At 51.3% G+C, this 16,887-nt stretch overlaps 7 protein-coding genes across 7 annotated transcripts; 2 read left to right on the top strand and 5 right to left on the bottom strand.

Annotated features, from left to right (window-relative positions):
* Positions 1 to 615: 615 nt before the first annotated feature.
* On the bottom strand, positions 616 to 1,688 carry BCR38DRAFT_459246 (cutinase; the record flags this gene model as incomplete). Its single annotated transcript, XM_040862258.1, has 5 exons — positions 616 to 634; positions 700 to 844; positions 949 to 1,254; positions 1,311 to 1,372; positions 1,534 to 1,688. The coding sequence occupies 5 exons, from the start codon at positions 1,686 to 1,688 to the stop codon at positions 616 to 618; spliced, it is 687 nt and encodes a 228-aa protein (XP_040713417.1).
* Positions 1,689 to 2,587: 899 nt separating this feature from the next.
* On the bottom strand, positions 2,588 to 4,464 carry BCR38DRAFT_439931 (S-adenosyl-L-methionine-dependent methyltransferase). The gene is made up of 7 exons (XM_040860669.1): positions 3,965 to 4,464; positions 3,724 to 3,908; positions 3,591 to 3,654; positions 3,513 to 3,527; positions 3,418 to 3,451; positions 3,267 to 3,355; positions 2,588 to 3,192 (listed from the first exon to the last, which is right to left on the bottom strand). The coding sequence occupies exons 1-7, from the start codon at positions 4,048 to 4,050 to the stop codon at positions 2,757 to 2,759; spliced, it is 909 nt and encodes a 302-aa protein (XP_040713416.1). The 5' UTR covers positions 4,051 to 4,464; the 3' UTR covers positions 2,588 to 2,756.
* Positions 4,465 to 4,862: 398 nt separating this feature from the next.
* On the bottom strand, positions 4,863 to 7,753 carry BCR38DRAFT_411219 (K+/H+ antiporter 1; the record flags this gene model as incomplete). The annotated part of the gene is made up of 4 exons (XM_040858550.1): positions 4,863 to 6,278; positions 6,333 to 6,670; positions 6,723 to 7,464; positions 7,586 to 7,753. 4 exons carry the CDS (start codon positions 7,751 to 7,753, stop codon positions 4,863 to 4,865), a joined length of 2,664 nt encoding a protein of 887 aa, XP_040713415.1.
* Positions 7,754 to 9,288: 1,535 nt separating this feature from the next.
* On the top strand, positions 9,289 to 10,112 carry BCR38DRAFT_32414 (uncharacterized protein). The gene is made up of 2 exons (XM_040854797.1): positions 9,289 to 9,795; positions 9,857 to 10,112. The coding sequence occupies exons 1-2, from the start codon at positions 9,426 to 9,428 to the stop codon at positions 9,937 to 9,939; spliced, it is 453 nt and encodes a 150-aa protein (XP_040713414.1). The 5' UTR covers positions 9,289 to 9,425; the 3' UTR covers positions 9,940 to 10,112.
* Positions 10,113 to 10,763: 651 nt separating this feature from the next.
* BCR38DRAFT_487090 (uncharacterized protein) lies at positions 10,764 to 11,192 on the bottom strand (the record flags this gene model as incomplete). The annotated part of the gene is made up of 1 exon (XM_040864109.1): positions 10,764 to 11,192. The coding sequence occupies one exon, from the start codon at positions 11,190 to 11,192 to the stop codon at positions 10,764 to 10,766; it is 429 nt and encodes a 142-aa protein (XP_040713413.1).
* Positions 11,193 to 11,238: 46 nt separating this feature from the next.
* Positions 11,239 to 11,681, top strand: BCR38DRAFT_439924 (uncharacterized protein). Its single transcript, XM_040860668.1, has one exon. The coding sequence runs from the start codon at positions 11,387 to 11,389 to the stop codon at positions 11,564 to 11,566; it is 180 nt and encodes a 59-aa protein (XP_040713412.1). The 5' UTR covers positions 11,239 to 11,386; the 3' UTR covers positions 11,567 to 11,681.
* Positions 11,682 to 14,250: 2,569 nt separating this feature from the next.
* Positions 14,251 to 14,638, bottom strand: BCR38DRAFT_32372 (uncharacterized protein). The gene has a single exon (XM_040854787.1). It carries the CDS (start codon positions 14,532 to 14,534, stop codon positions 14,295 to 14,297), a length of 240 nt encoding a protein of 79 aa, XP_040713411.1. The 5' UTR covers positions 14,535 to 14,638; the 3' UTR covers positions 14,251 to 14,294.
* Positions 14,639 to 16,887: the final 2,249 nt, after the last annotated feature.

Below are 16,887 nucleotides of genomic sequence, written 5' to 3'. Positions count from 1 at the left end.
GAAACGGAAATTCAATCTCGCATGGACTAGGCGTTTGCAAGGAAAGCCAAAGGCGGCGAAGGCGTTTCATACTTGCGTAGGTAGCATTCGACGATAGATCAGGTAGATAAGGCGGCTGGCTGGCGACTTTTCGAGGCTATACATGAAAAGTGACGTATGTTTCTTTTCTTTTTCTTTTCCATGGTTTCATATGAGATATACTGTTGTTGATTTAGTTGGTGCGGCATGTATGTGGTTCTGGCTGGGTTTTCTGATGCTGGCTTCAAGGCGGTAGGGTCAGGGACTAGAGGACATAGTCGGGGGTGGGGGGCATGTACGACTGTAACGGATGTAAATTTAGGTGGTAAAACATGTATGGCAGATAATGCCAGTATTGATGCCATTTTACTACCCCGGGATAATCGGTGCGCCATTTATTCTATTACCGCAAATGCCTGAGAAACTACGAAAGCTACTCGTGTAAACAAAGACTTCAGCTCATCTGCCTTTCTGAATCTCTCGAGAAGCGGAGTGCTACTCCAGGCGCAGCGACTCTCAGTCGACTACGATGACAACGAAGATAACTGCGGCACCGGCCTGCTCAAACGGGATCGCCGAGCATTCATCAAATTGGATCTACCATTTTTGTTCGAGTCTGGCCATAATAAAGTCTGATGTTAACTACATGCCCAACTGCCACCTCCCTTGAGCCTGGCATACACGAACGCAGCTGCGTCGTCAGTGTCCAGAGCGTACGTTAGATGGGGAAGCATGATCAAATCGCCGCCACAAGCAATATTATCGCCATGATGACACACATTCATGACGCTTCGGGGATCGGCATTCTGGATAGCTTGACCATTGGCTGCAAGCCTGTTAGTCCTCACAGGCCAGCTCAGCTCTGGTTCTGGTGATGGAAGGGATAGAGCCGGGAAGAAGTGTTGTTGGGGGACGTTATATTCATCTTACCGGGATCGCCGAAGAGGATAACGGAACTCACAGCCGCCATTTCGACAGGGTCGAGAAGTCGGGCGGTATTATGGACGATTTGAGCGCCTTGGGAGTAGCCTGCTAGGACGATTTTGGAATGGGGATATTTATGGAGGGTTTGGGTTACGAGTTCCGCCCTGTTGTTGCGATTTTCAGTACCGGGACTCTCGGAATCATTTACCAGAGTTTCGGCAGGATGTATGGTGGGATAGAACACAGGCGGGTTATTGCTGACAATGGAGGGACGTAAACTCACATCCGTCGACTCGCCTGGGGATCGCCCCCCTCGAAGAAGCCAGCCACATCTGCCGTGTACTGATCCAGGCCTTGGATGGATAGACCCTGCCCGTGAGGCAATTGTTTCCTTATTGCCCTGAACAATGGCGGACCAACGAGTTGGCCTCTAGGTGGTTTTATGGTTGCTTAGTCAAGGCAAACATGTACATCATATTCAAAGCGCTTGCTCTTGCTCTTGCTCTTGCACAACTTGGCTCCAGAATCAAACCACTCCACGCACCCACTTGTAAACCGATGAGAAATTACTTGAATCAGTAGTCGACTTACACATTCCCAGGCTCAGTAGTTCCCCTGGCGAAAATAACCACCACATCGCCATCACGACACGTCCCATCCACCAAGTCGTTCTCAACCGTACGTATATGCTGCAACGAAGCCAGTCGCGCCTCGCCTTTGGTGATGAGACTTCCCACGCTGGCCATAGCAATGTGGACAGGCAGTAACCGCTTCAGCGCCACGGACAGAACACGGTTTCTGCGCTGGACGACCTGCGCGACTCGGGCCCGACGGTGCGTTCGATTCGTGGGATGGTAGGGGACGGTCTCTGGGGGCATTGGCGGGGGAGCTGCACTGCTGGGCTCGATGCGTTTGGCAAAGAGGTGACGGAAGGGGTGTTTCGGGCCCATTGTGATGGAATCTAACGTGAAGTTGTGAGTTAATATGGGACAATGTGTACTGAAAGGCCAAATGGTGTTGGTTCACTTGTTGAAGCTCAAACTAAATCTCTTCTCAACTTTATGTAATTAATACCCATATGGCTGCGTGATGTAGCTCACAGCCATCGCATCCGTGTCCAAGAATCTGGCTAACGTAGCTGGGTTTCGACTTCATCCAGTGTCGAGTTCGATCACTAAGACATATGTCGTAAGTTAGAGGCTTAGATGTCTGAAGAAATACCATGCATGAGTATCACACTTACTGGTTTCCTTTTGGAGCCAGGATTGTGGGTCGTCCCATCGTGTAGAGTTATGTTGTCTGTCAGCTGTCTGTTTATTGCAGGTGTTCTTGGTTGCGGGCAAAACTCATGTAACTTTCTGATTGTTGACATTGGTTTAGAGGACCAACCTTACATTAATGTCACGAGGCCTCAAATACTGACAAAGTACCGCCCCCTCTTTTTCACGGAGAACCTGGGAGCCGCTATTTCACTGAACATCATCTTAAATACCTCCCCAGGACTGATTGTTCCGCATGCGCCATCCAACCCCAATAGCCGTAGCCGATTCCACTGTTCTCCATGGCTAGATGAAAAACTAGACGATATACGTTCGGATAGCAGTGGGATGATATTGTAATAGCGGTCGGAGAACTATCGAGTAACGGTGGAACGATTCTGCAAGTTGTATAAACTGCCTTCGGATATGCGTACATGAATGAATGCACGTACTTCTAGTCTACCCAAACATCATTTCTAAACACGTTGATCCACATGCCATATATCGCGATATAAATGTGCAACAAATGAAAGGTGTGACGCTTCCCCTGGCCAACTAACCATCCAGGGGCTTCTGTCCCATCCACGCGCAAATCTTGGTCATCTTATGGATCTTATTATTCCTCAATGTCTCCCTTATCCTCGCAGACAACACTTCTATATCGGCGGGCCGCTGGTCCTGGGGAAGCAAAGCACTGCAAGTCTCCAGGATCACCAAGAAGGCGGTAGCCATCCTTAGGCCAACGGTACGCTGTTCCGGGTCTTTGGGCCACGGCCCAACGGGGAGACCGACGGCCTTGCTATGCACGTTGACATATCCAATGTCCTCCATGACCTGTCCCCCGCGCTTTGCGATGTCGTAGTTGGGCCAAATTGTGTGCATCAAACGGAACCATTCGTGGATGGGGCAATCGTCCGTCAGCGTGCCGTCGTCGGAGTAATAGTCCATGGACACGTCCTGCATTTCTACCCAGCCCCCTGGCTGGAGATGTCTATTGAGCAATGAAGGTTTAGCATCGAGTCCCTCACCGAAGGATACAGGTGGAGAGATGGGCATTTGACTCACTGGAATGCCCTCTCCAGAACCTCGCTGGGCTTTTTCAAGAAGCGTGCGACATTGCGCATATGTATGAAATCCCAGTCTGAGTCGATAACCTGTGAAAAGGGACTGTTAATTCCCACATTGTTTCGTGTACTCGTATCTTTTTGAGACGTACCCAGTCCAGCTCTACATCGTCAACTTGGAAATCACTGCGACAGCCCGCGTTAGTACTCCTCTTACCTGCGCTATAATGCACTAAGAGTGGCTCACACATTAGAAGGAACACTACGCCATGATTAGCGACCGATTTATTTCGTCTCAATGAAGTCGAGGAGAGATGAAACTCACTATGACGGTTGAATTGGCGACAAATCCAACCCCAAAACCTTGGCTTCCGGGAAATGATCGCCCACTGGAATACACCATCAATCAGTCCCATCATCCACCTCTGAACTGCCGAGACGGGAAGTACGCCACTTACTATCAATGGCCCAAGTCCCTAGCCCAGTCCCTATGTCCAATACCTTGCGCAGGCTTGGACCGATGGGGGAGTGGTACAAGGCGCCCCCCATGACCAGCTGCGTACCGTCGTACTGAATGGCCTCGCGCCCTTGTTCAATGTCGTCGTTGGGCAGTAAGTACTTGCCTTGCTGGTAGCCGTGATATCTGTCACGGTCCCTCCATGTCAGGTGCTATACTCCAAATCACGCATCAAAACTCACTTATGCCAAGTGGGTTTATTTAATTGGGCATCCACCAAACTGAATGAATGGACCATGGACCTACCTTCTCCCATTATCATAAACATGCATCTTGAGCGAAGTCAACGACCCGCTCGTCGCCATCGAATAGCCATCGTCGTCGTCGTCGTCGTCGTCGTGGTTGTCCAAAGCATGTCCCCCCGCTACCGGTTGTTGTTGTACTTCATCCTTGTCCACCTCAAGCTGCGCGGCGGCACAGCTCCCATCTACCGAGCTATCGGACATCCTCCAAATCAAGGTTGTAAGTGGTCAAATACGGCGGGCCGTTTAAATCCGGCAGACAGGTTTGCCTTATGCCGGTCTGAGGAACCAACTCATCGGGTTCGGGAGTCCCATTTATATAGTTGGTCACAAATACATCCCAGAAGGGTCCGCCGCCCACCCTCTCCAGCAAGCGAATTTGGGTGCTGCTACATGCGGAACGTTGGCTCGGCTGGGCCTGCTCCAACGCTACTGCTTAGGTCAGGGGCGAGGTGGGCGAGCATTTTACTGAACCCGAACTCGGTCTAGAGCATGTGTGCTCTGCGGCCCCTCATTGGGTGAGCCATGCTGCTGGGCCACTCTCTAACCGCACGATGCCTGGTTCGAGTCGTGGTACATTGGCACACTCCATCTTGCTTAGTACGTTGTTCATTCTTGTACAAACGGCTGATGTGTGATAGAATCAGTGGTCGCAAAAGTTATCACATTAGCTTGCGATATATTCAACAAAAATAGCAGATTAACTATGTCCAAACGAGATGCGCCTAGCTCCCACTCCACCCAGGGCAGCAGCAAACAACCCTATCGCAGATCTAGGGTGAAATAACCATTACTCAAGCCGAGATACAACAAAACCAGCCGCTTAGAATGCAGTAAATCACCATTCCAGCCCGGGGCCAGCCGCCTGTATGACAAGAAGACTGGCTTTGAGCCCTTCCCTCGTCAACTTCGCCCCGAGAGACCCGACCGTCTCGGCCAACTCGTCTTCAGGCGTTTTGAAAGTCAGCCTGGAGTGCCTACGTCCAACTACAATGATGTCGCCGGCATTGCGCGGGTTCAGGCCAACCTTCGCATTGGCCGCATCAACAGCTTGGTTCAACACAGAAGAACTGTTCACCGATACGTCGGCGAAGGCAACCCGACTAGCGAGCTCGGGTGCTAACGAAGATTGCAAAGATGACAGAAGGAACATGTCCTGAGCCGTGATCTCAGTAATGACTGCCTGTTTCGACTCTGCCGCTGCGCCAGGGCTCTCTGGAATAGCCGCAACATCGTCGTCACCGTCCGACGTCCAATTGAGATGCGCGATGGTAACTGTGATGTTTGGGTTTCGGGCCAATTGAAGAACGAAACGCAGAGCAACTCGGTCGTCGACGCCTCCAATGAAGGGAAAGAAGAGATGGTGCGTCTTGTCGGAAATGGGGAGAAGGGCGGGCTCCTTGTGACTACGCAACGAGATACCGCTGACGACGCGTGACAACGCTTGTCTTGGCCTATGAATTGGGGCGATACCGCTGAACCCGTTTCCGATGAAAATACCCGTGTTGCAGACGGCCTTGTTCAAGGTGTTTTGGATGAATTCCAGATGAGCTCGGCCAGAGAATCGATCCTCGGTCGACGCCTTGAAAGGGGTGGACTGGTCTATGGTGTTGCTGCCGCCTTCGCTCCATGGTATCAACACGAAGTCAGAATCGTGATCCGATGCATGTGAGACGAGCACCTGGGCGTAGGAGTCTTCTGCCGCCACAACCACACTACCAGAAACGGCGACGTCATGCAGCTGTGAGAATGTCCTGAACGCGTTCACAACGGGGTCGCGTCGCGAGAATTCGTCAGATTCAGCGACCTGCATGACAGATGAGGTACGCTCGGTAAGTTCGAGAATGCGCAGAGCATGGACCTCGAGAGGCCGTTTCCTGACAAGTGCGTCTTGTTCGGCATCGTTGTCGTGGGGCGCGTCCAATGACGATTTGACGATCACGTTTTCCTCTCCAAGAAGGGAGATAAAGGTGAAGATACTTGGAAGGCTGTCCAGTCGGAGGTAGACTAGGAGACGGCGAATCTTGGTATTCTGGGCCCTCTGTGCCGAGTCGGCCTGATTGGCACCTTCACTGTGCAGAGGCTGTCCATCCCAGTCGATTTCGCCGCGCTTCCATGCCTCGAGCTTTTTCTGATACGACGGAGGATAGAGAAGTTTTACCATGGGGCTCGTAGCGATGGTAGTCACCAGAGCCATGACCACGAAGAGAGTAAATGTTCGCTTTGATAGAATCTTGGCTTGCAAACCGATATTCTAGGCAACTGTTAGCGGTTGTTTGTTCATTTGGTGAGGACGAGGACGGCTTACGAGCACAATGAGTTCGACCAAACCTTTGCAACTCATCAAGGCACCGATGGTGAAACTTTCCCTCCACACGAGTTTCATAGCCCGAGCAGCAAGCGTCCCGCCAATGATCTTCCCAGCAAAAGCAATGACAATGACAGCTATGGTGTAGCCCCAGGTAGTGCCATCATTCAGCAAACTGAGATCGGTGTTGAGACCGGAGAGGGTAAAGTATAGTGGCAAGAAGAGAACTGTGACCAAATCTTCGATTTTTTCTGTCAGTTTGATGGCGAAACCACCATCATGGGGGCAGATTAGCCCAACCAAAAAACCACCGAAGATGGCGTGAACGCCGATGATGTCTGCAGTCGTCATGAGCCCCCGCCTATCGAATGGGAGTTGTCTTATACGTACCAGTAAACCAAGCCGACGTCAGGACGAGTAAGAGGGTGAGAGCAACCATACCCTGTGTAGGGCCGTTCTGGATACTTCCCGTTTTTCTCAGGGCCCAGTGGAAGGCCGGTTTCACAGCGAAGACGAGCAATAGAATCCAGCCAATACACGCGAGCAAGACGTACAGTGCCGTCAGGCCAGAGCTGTTGTTCACAAGGGCAACGCAGAGGGCTAGGAGAATCCAGCCAATGACATCGTTGCCCACTCCGGCTGCCAGTACTGTGACACCGACCGATGTACTTAGCAGATTGAGCTCTGTCAGGATACGACAAAGCACTGGGAAGGCGGTGATAGCAAGGGCCGTGCCAATGAAGAGCGCATAGACGCCGAAGCTGATGGGTACGGTGCCCTCCTCGCCGTGGAACTGGTTGTACAGTCCCCAAGCAATAGCGACGCCGAGGCCAAAAGGGAGAATCATGCCGGCAAGACCGACACTGAGAGCGACACGCCAGTTGGACGTGAACATGCGCATATCAAGCTCAAGCGCGATGAGAAACAGGAAGAGAACCAGGCCCAGGTTGGCAACATTGCTGAGAACCGGCATAGATTCCGTCGGAAACAAGGCAGGTTTGAAGCCATCGATCCGAGCCAGAACAGAAGGACCGAGGATGATACCGCCCACTACTTCTGCGATGACGCGAGGCTGTCCAATAAGGGACAAGGGGTAGTGTAACAGACGGCATAGGATGATGATGATGCCAGCCTGATTCAAATTTGTCAGCAAACCGCAGTCTTACTTAGGTGTCGCAACAGTTTTGCTGTCGTGGGCGCGCTGGTTGGAACGAAGCAAAAGATTGCGAGTTGGCAGGGCGACACGGTCTTACCTGAATGATGAAAAGTTTGAGCGGATCTGAGGTACTGTATGTGTTTGGCTTGACACCCTCGATGACTCCTCCCTGTGGTGAGGCTCGGTTGGTGCTACTCGCAGATGCCGCCGTTGACACCGCCGTCAAGGTCGCCGCGACATATGAAGACACGGTAGCGGATGCCATCTTTTACGTCGACCTGCAAAAACCCCTTCAGCGAGCACTTCGCCGCTGATCGTGATGACTGGACTAATGAGATGATAAGCCGATATTTAAAGATGTTTGAAGTGAGCCCAAAGAAATTAGGTTGAGCGCCGTAACGCGCCAGGCAGTTAAGATAAGGCAAGCGACTTACAGGAAATAAGGGTTCACGTGGAGGATTCCCAATGCCTAGCCTAACCCCAGCCGACCCAAGCCTTGGCGTCGAAGCCTGTTGAGCGCACACCGCGAGAATGGATCCTGCGGTGAAACAACTTCCCAGAGTCTTCTTCAAGTCCAGCACTCTTCGTCGTGGTAAGGGAGATCACCTGGCGATCAATCTTGACCTGCCGTTGGCGGATCGATCCGGTCTAGAGACTTTAGGCGGCGCGCCAGCTCAACGTCTTCGAAGTTTGCGATAGACTCCGTTCAGCGCCACCGAAACCACGAGGCAGCCGTCTAGGCCCTCTAGGCCGAACCGTTCGTTGCTGACGACTATGTGCGGGGAAGTTGCAGAATCGATTTGGGTCTCGATCTCCAATGCAAGCAAGTAAACTTCTTGTCTGTGAAAAAAGTTTCCGTGGAGAAGTTATCAGATGGCTCGGTATGTGTTTTGTATGTGCAGAGACGATCGGGAAACAACGCAGGCGATGGAATGGTTTATGTTTTGAGATTGCCCCCTTCAGAGTCGGTGTCCGAGTCAGGCGACTGCATTTCATGGTTTATGTTTTGAGATTGCCCCCTTCAGAGTCGGTGTCCGAGTCAGGCGACTGCATTTCATCACAATTCAAACGCTGCCAACAAGGTCCCCCATGAATATTGAAAATTGATGCAACAATGCGACTAGGACGCATTCACGTTTCATAACTTTTAATTTCCAGCTCATTTCTGACGTGAATACAGTTTTCTGATTTCCACTTCGATGCGGACATGCTGCAGTGCGAGGGCATTTAGACGCAGGTTCCCGCGGTTTGCGTAATGCTGCCCATCACTTTCGACCGCGTGAATTCTGTGCCACAGGCTCCGCCGCATCAGGCAATACACATACCTAACTTGGCAGGTAGCAATCCTGCATTCGGTTGGAAGCTTTCGACATGCTCATGGAGTCCTCCACTACCGTACGCGCACGTCTCTAGGCGGGCGAGAGGGACGCCCTTCTACAGCGCCCAAGCTCACTTGCCGCAAGCAGGTGACATTTTTTTTGACTCCAAAAGTATATCGCTGCAAAAAGACAGCTGAGCAACGAAGGGGAAATCCTGGCTTCCTAATCATCCGATGGCGTTGGTTGCGTGTTCGTTGGGATACGGCCCGCAAATGAATGTCGAATCCGAAGTGTCTCGCCCCATGGGGCCCCATATTTCTTAGACCCGGCTCACACTGCCGCATGCATCACTTGATCCTCATTGCCAACAGCTGCCCTCAAGTTGCAATGTTGGCGGCTTGTCGTCGTGTCTCATGACTTTCAAGTGTCAGAAACCCCACGAGCAGCAGAAATCCTTCCTCCGAGAATATGGCACAACACTGCTAACCATATATTCTAGATCCTGGAGACATCGTGATGGTAACGGTCAGCCTTATAAACCCAGTCTCAACCACTCGAGTAATTAAAGTTCTTACATAACCCACGAAACGCGTCCCGTGGCAGTGGTAACGCTCACACATGATGCACCGTCCCGCATCATGTCATACTTCGTCGGCCGGTCATAGGGCTGAAAGCAATCCCCATCGCAACAAGCTACTGGATTTCAACATCAAGCATCCAGATACTGTATATAAAGCTAGGCCATTTTCTTTCCGGCATATGGTGCGAGCGAATGATCCTGTGCATGTAATTCTTTACTCCATCACGATGTATGCTCATGTAACATTTGTATGTTCCTTCTCGGCACAAATTTGCTCTTTTAGGATCAGCCTCTGCCACACAAATCCATCGCCGCACGTACGGGAAATCCAGTCTTCATCGACGGCTGGTACACATATGCATATGTGCCTTCTGGAAACGCCAATAGCGCCTTATGCCGGGTCCGTATGTTAGAGCCCCCCGTCCACCAATTTAATTCCAAGAACTATATCATTTACGATGCCGCCTAGACTTGATTGCCCCAATGGGACAGCCGATATTCCTAAACGCGGAGCGCCAAACATGTCAAATGGGACCAAATGCGAGGTTGTGACGTCTGTATTCGGTCAATTCGAGCATCAGGACAGCCGCCTGCGTAACACCCGGATGAAAATCGCTGCTCATTTATGGAAGTGATATATGTACATCGTCTTCGAAGGATTCCAAACTCGAAAGATGTCTGCATGATTGAACTGGCCCATTGCGGCCGGAAAGTGCGGCGTTGCGTCCTCTAAAGGCAGCAAGTTGGGTACAAGGCCGCGCCGCTGCGTTGCCCATATGACACGACACCAACTATCAACGGCTCGCGACGATGGATGCTATCTTGGTCCTCTGCTTTGCCGCCTGGCGGCCGCACAATGCATTGATAGGATGATGTACTTTTAGATAAATATTGATTGATGAAGAAACAAGGCACCGCACATATTTCGGTCGCGAGCCCACCTGCTGTCAATCGACATGGCAGTAGCAAACCACTCCAATGGCTAAAATTAGCAGCGGTGCGACGCCAACGGAGAGGGGACACTAGAGCTGCACTACGCGACCCCAAACTTGGTAACACCAAGAAAAGCTCCCAATGACAGCCCTGGAGTCATTCGTGTGAATGGTACCAGCTGAGAGATGTGTCCCAAAGATTTGAAATGTACAACTGCCGGGGGAAGGGGGTTGCGCAGCCGCTGCTTTGGGTGATCGCACTAGGACCGAAAAGTGTTGCTCGAAATCTATTCGTCACAGATGGTATTCTGGAAACATTCTCTCGAGATTCCTTTCAGCAAGGCTGGCAGCAGCGTCGCACTGCCGAATTTGAAAAAAAGAGAACGGCGCTCGGACATTACACGGAACTACACGGATTCGCAAGGTGCTCGAGATCAGCGATAATTATATCGACACGTAAATGGGGGGGATGGCGAGAACGATAGGCGGCTTGCGGCCGGCTGAGGAGCCCGACCGCCTTCCATCCACGTCCCATGCCATTCCATGATCCATATTGTTTGACTGGCCCAACTTGGGAATTTTGCCAAAACCACACGGCACAATACAATGTCCGTTTGACAAAGGCGGGAGACAAAATGTGGATTCCCCAGGGCGCAGTTGCAATGCGAGCTGTGCCGCTGGAGACAACGACAAAGCCGAGCGCGAACACCCATACAGACGGTCATACGAGCGGCCCGTTCGAACACTTAATTTCCATAGCAGGAGAATCCATGTCGCAATCAGGGAACCGTGGGCTAGATGGGGAACCGGCCACCTGGTCCATAGTGTGGTACCCATGCGGGAGCCCCAGCAGAAGCGAACCTCAAATGGCATGATGTGTATCTCAACAATCCTAGGTCAATAGAAGCAGCAGGCTGGCCTCGTGGGCTTCCTAAAACCACCCACCCGATTGCAGCCCCAAAAACTAACTTTTCGAGTTCTTCATTTGCGAGGTCTAGACTGCAGAGCCTTGTACATAATCCCAACCTCGATGGAATGATAAAAGCTTGAGGTCGAGCGGTTGGAGAATGGCGGACACGAAGCACAGGCGACCTGCCTGTCGGGACAAATGTGCGGATATTTGTGGAGATTGCAGAGCTGAAGGTGATGGAGGGGTAGGTACTCTCGCGCGGGTTTATATCGGGGTATCTAACGTATCTAACGTATTATTGCCACGCAGGCTGAAAGTAAACACCGCTGGACAATAGAAAATACCGTTCGGTGTCGCTGATAGTAAGGACTCCAGAGAAGGAATCGATGCTTTCAGGATACCGTTTGACTCTTTGCTCAGGTCTGAGTCTTGACTTTCAGGGCCGGAGACAGGTAAGTGTCAGCACTCTGCATGGAACGTGGAGAAATCGTAATTGGAACCGATGGACGATACCAAGTACCAAGTTGCGGGCAGGCAAGTGCTCAGGGTCCAGATGGGGCTCTTTGCTGCAGAGACCTTCGCTACATGTGCCAAGGAATCCGAGATCTACGCGAAGCGACAATCCTGATTGCACGAAGATACGACCGGCGCTATCAATTTTCATTGGCTGAATAGTCCCCAGCCTGTCCGTCCTAGCCTTCTGTTCGTTTGGCAGGTATATGCGATAATGAAGCCTGTGACTATTGAATTTGATGCGGAGGCTCTGGGATGGGTTTGGAGCAGATTGTTCAATAGATATAGATTATTCCAAATTGGAATGGATTCCGATTACGAGTATAAGCCATGCTGTACCCTGGTCGAAGTCTCCTGCATTGGTCCACGATGCATTTGAACTACGCCGCAAAGACGATGGACACCACTCTGCCACGCCGTGGGCCTTGAACTCCATTGGTAGCACAATCCTATACCCTCGGCGTCGGACTCGGAGCCGGGATGTGATTGGATCTGCAGGCCCGGCGATTGAAAATTACGGCTAAACACCGACGGGGCAGGTCTCACGATCATCTGATGCGGCAAATATCCCAAGTTGTTCATTATCGAGTATTCAATCCATTGATGAATGTACAAGTATCAGTATCGCTCAAGCATTTGGGCAATTGCGGGGTTTATTGTGGGCGGGTTCTCAGTATGATGAAGTGGCGCCAGGCTCCAGATTTCCTCTGCACTAAAATCGTCTAGCAGGGCAAGGGACTCATGTCTTGGTTGGTAAGAGCCCAAGCCATGGACGACGACGCATACGGACTTCCCAAAACCGAAGGACCGCAATGCGCCAGACAACGTTGTGTCGTCGTTTTATCAAGGTGCATATTACGAAAGGTTCAATAGGCTGTTGAATTCTGGAAAGGGTACATACCGAATGCGAGTTTCAGCTCAACAACATAGGTTCTTCTTCCTGGGCCAGCCATACGTCGTCATGTACGACATCCTCCCCCTCTTCCTCCTCTTCTTCCTCCTCTTGCACAGATGCGGAGTACAGATTAGATGAACGAAAGGACCATCATGACCAGGACCTAGACACCTGTAAATCTGTCAGAACTCAAGGACGACTGTGGGGTTGTGTTTGATCGAACCTGTAGCTTATCAAGCAATTTACGGCGTCTTCCGTATCGCCTTCTCGTTGAGCGGCTAAAATTACAAATCACCTGTTCTGAAGCTTAGGCAAACACCATGGTAGACACTGCGTGAGATCTACGTATTTTGTATAGGACAGACAAAAGGGCAACAGGCCCTTCCAATGTACCGTCAATACTGCTTGGCTCATTAAGATGGTACGATGTCTTCCACACCAACGCCTCCGTTTGGGTGACACATGGCGATCGAAAGCGGCGACCACTTGGCGGAAGGCGGGGAATCAACAGCAATACCAAATTGTTTCTGCCTGAAATGCGACCTTGAATAGATTCGTTGCGAGGTTTACAAGTCAATAAGTCCTGCTTCGCGAAAGTCGGCCGATGTAAACGACAAAGCTGCATCGCTGCTTGTTGCTGCTGGGCGGTGATGCTACAAATGCGGACAGGTCGGAAACAATGAACTCATTATGTGTCAGTCATGTACATGTGTGTGTGTATGCGTGTGTGTCTGCATGTGTGGGCATGTGTGGGTGGTGCAAGTTGGTTCCGAATCTTGTGTCTCCCGCTCGGCTGTCATGCAATGCAATAGTGCCGACCGCTTGTTCCTCAGCCAGGAGCTCCCAAACACCAGTGCAAGTAGCGGTAAACTGACTTGAGCTTGCAGTTGTGTGCTGCGTCTTGATCAACAAAACCCCCCCTCTGCGCACCTAGGTTGGCCACGGGGCACCATCGCACCACCAACCCCAACCATTGCACCCGATTTTTTTTTGGAGATGTAGGGTTTCATTGGGTCGCTGTACGGGCTGATTGGCCAGTGAAGTCGCTACCTCTCTCCCTCTCTCAACTGGCAATGGGTTTCACATGGGGAGGGGTACTTTGCTCAAATTGTTTAATGAGCTGTGCTATTGCTGCAGATGCCCGCGCATATCGAGGGTCCACGAGGAGGAGGCTGAACATATTTTTCCGAGCCTATGAGGACGCAACTGGTAGCAGCACTGCGATTTAACCAAATACCTGGCTCCGATGGATTCATGGGCATAGGGCCTAATACCTCACGTGTACGAATATACAAAGAACACGCCTGGTAATAGTTGACAATAGTATAGTACCAAGGAGGCATAATAGAACGCCTTGCATTTATCGATCTCGCATCTATACAACTTTAAGTTGCCATACCCGCAGGCCAAGCTTGATCACAGCAAGGTCCCATCTATACCTTGTCTCGGCTAGCCATTCCTGGCAGGCCCGCTGCCCAGCGGCCGGGGTTTAGAGTAGCATCGGTAGCTCTCCAATCTGCGCAGGCAAGAAAATGCGAGAAAGGCACGATAGTGGAATTTGACTACAACCGGGCAGATTTCTCGGCCTTTGTTGAATAGTGACTCAGGCCGGCGGGTGACATGAGAGATAGCATTGTGTTACTCTTTTTCACCGTGTTCAAGTATGGGAGTGACTTCGCGAGAGACACACCACATGGCGGCGCCATCTAGAACCGCATTTGTCACTGTCCCGATCCCGAATTGGGTTCTTAGTAAAGCACCACCTCCACCATGATGACGACGCCAGGGCCCGCAGTTCGAAAAGGTTCCCCCGCCTAAGGGACCATGTCACGCATGACAGAACCACTAACTCCGATATGAATCGGAAGGGCGCAAGTAACCACGCTGGACAGATCATTGGCAGTTTAACGCTGATACGAGAGAAACAGTGCCGCTTGAAGGGCTTGAAGGGTGGGTTTGAATGATATGTTGAGGCTTGAAAGGTAGAGATAGAGTGGGGTCACAGAGCAATACAGCCAGGTTAGCCTACAGGCAGCTCTGATCTACATGCCAAGCGTACTTGCTATAGCCCGAAAGAGTCGATAATATTGCATCTTCTGCAATGGATGACGAAGAAGATCGCAGTGCCGTCGGCGGTGCTGCAGCAGCTATCCACGTTTCTTCATCAGTCGACCGATGATGCCTGGAAAAGGCGGAGGAGGGCCGGTGGCGCAAAGCAAGGAGAATGGGGGTTACTGCCCGTAGGGCTGAAGGAAGGCCGATTTCATCCTATGGGAGAGCTTCAAGCGGTCGTGCGTGATCGTGAAGGAGCAACGGCGAGACCGATAAGCCTGCAGCAAAGCAGCACATGTTTCCAACCGTTGCGCGACGATGGGGATTGGGGAATTAATCTATTTGCACTAAGTGCTTGACCGCCAGTGTGCTTTGCTGTCGGGCACCACCACCAAACTCCAACCAGTGCCATGCTGGTTGAGCTGTACAGAAGTCGGGGGACGTCATGATGACACCCGAAGTTGTCAGTTGAAGCAGTACCTTGCGAGTAAGTGGATAAATTTTGGGGAGTCAGAGAGGGGCGTTTTGGGGTTCACTGGATTCTGGGATTTAACCCGTAATTTGCGCTTCGAGCTAATGAGCTGTACGAATCCCAGACGAACAAAGTGCGAGATTGTGGGGTGGGGAGAAGGCTCAGAGGAGCGATAGCGCTACTGCTTCGTGCATGGATCACCAGCGCGAGGTGCGGAACGGCCAGCCCTACGAAAAGTGAGTGCTGATTTTGTATGTACGAGGTACGCCAGATGGACGCTGGGGGCCAAGAAACTGCAACAACGCAGATTGCTTGACGGAACAGGAAGAGATATCGAAACAAAGTGCTCGCGTCAGGTTCTTGGCAAATGGAAATCCTCGCTCATTGATTCGAGAGAGGCCTATGACCTCCTTCAGAGTTGATCCCACAAAGTCGGGTGGGTTCACGCGGGCGTGGAACTCAAAAGTTCAGATGCTTGATCGACAGACATAAGAGTCGAACTTGCGGGATTCTAGGGTGACGCTCGCAATTACGTGCCTAGGCAAGTAGGTCTGCTGGCTCGGATCTAAGGAGCTTAGCCTAGTTCCCCTTCGTCAATGAAATAATAACAGATATCTTGGCTGTCATACGCGTCTCATTACCCGTGCCAAATGCCAGGTGGTCGTCCTAAGTCCTAAGCTCGGCAACGTCAAGGCTGCACATCCCCAAATAATGCAAGGAGCTGCCTAGGTACGAAGCAATTAACCCAGTCGAAAGTCTAGTGCAGATGGGCCCCACCTGGGATGCCAGGGGTGGTGGTCGGCGTTGTATGGGCCCGTCGCTGAAGAAGAAGAAAAAGATGGGAAAATGCAAAGCAAAGCGGGAAAGGATAGAGGTAACTTTACCCGATTTGGATGGATTTCCTACTGGGGTATGGCCTGAATGGAGCCCAAGAATTTAGCCCACATTGTTTAGCGCTGCTCTTAGCTCTGACGTGGGTGCCGACCCTGGGGGTTTCTGATGTATCACCGCCTTCAGACGGCAGGCATCTGCGATATGCTCCGGCGTTTCGGTCGCTATTCCCGATCACCGCCGGACTTATAGAAAGTAGCAATTTCTCGTTATGTGACAGGGTAGAAGGGATACGTTGCGAAAGGCGCATGTGACAGAAACTTCAATTTTCCGTATTAGGCAATTTCGCACAATCTCTGACGATTGCATCGCCATGATGCCCACCGTTCGTTTCCGCTGCTATCTTCTCAACAAATCATCGGTCCGTCGGCCTACCAAAAGTATCCACTTGTCGTGTCGTATATGCCCTATCTGGAAAATACTGCTCAGGAATGGGAACACACAATTGCGCCTTGGCTTCTCGTTCTTTTTAATTTGAATGATACGATAGTCACGCACTTCAGAATCCTACGACAGTGGATTTGCATTGCACGCACCTTAGGATTGCAAACTGCGCCCCCACACTACGCGGCCGTAGGATCATGGCCCGCCCGCCGGCCTCGCTAAAATGCGAGCAATGCTTCGTCTGTATACCGTTCTCGGCCGAACACAACCCGTTCCTTCAGTTGCTAATTCTTGGTGGTCCCATTTCACGGCAATTATCTACCCCAATCACTGCAAGAAATGAGAACTGATGATTGAGAAACTCATCTTAACCTCGAGTCTAAGAAACTCGTGTCTTCTGTGGTTGTGATAAACGAGGGACGCATGTACCGTGTGGTTAATGACTGGTAGC

The sequence above is a fragment of the Pseudomassariella vexata genome (assembly GCF_002105095.1).
Source record: "Pseudomassariella vexata strain CBS 129021 chromosome Unknown BCR38scaffold_10, whole genome shotgun sequence".
Classification (NCBI taxonomy): Eukaryota; Fungi; Ascomycota; class Sordariomycetes; order Amphisphaeriales; family Pseudomassariaceae; genus Pseudomassariella; species Pseudomassariella vexata.
The sequence above is the reverse complement of the archived record's forward strand: the minus strand, read 5'-3'. Positions and strand labels throughout refer to the sequence as shown.

Coding starts and splice junctions, on each gene's coding strand:
- BCR38DRAFT_439931 (XM_040860669.1), bottom strand. CDS start 4,050: ATGTTTATGATAATGGGAGAAGGTAGGTCCATGGTCCATTCATTCAGT. Junction 3,909..3,964: donor AATAAACCCACTTGGCATAA/GTGAGTTTTGAT, acceptor GGACCGTGACAG/ATATCACGGCTACCAGCAAG. Junction 3,356..3,417: donor ACGATGTAGAGCTGGACTGG/GTACGTCTCAAA, acceptor CCCTTTTCACAG/GTTATCGACTCAGACTGGGA.
- BCR38DRAFT_32414 (XM_040854797.1), top strand. CDS start 9,426: ATGATGCACCGTCCCGCATCATGTCATACTTCGTCGGCCGGTCATAGG. Junction 9,796..9,856: donor GCCTTATGCCGGGTCCGTAT/GTTAGAGCCCCC, acceptor GATGCCGCCTAG/ACTTGATTGCCCCAATGGGA.
- BCR38DRAFT_439924 (XM_040860668.1), top strand. CDS start 11,387: ATGGCGGACACGAAGCACAGGCGACCTGCCTGTCGGGACAAATGTGCG.
- BCR38DRAFT_32372 (XM_040854787.1), bottom strand. CDS start 14,534: ATGATCTGTCCAGCGTGGTTACTTGCGCCCTTCCGATTCATATCGGAG.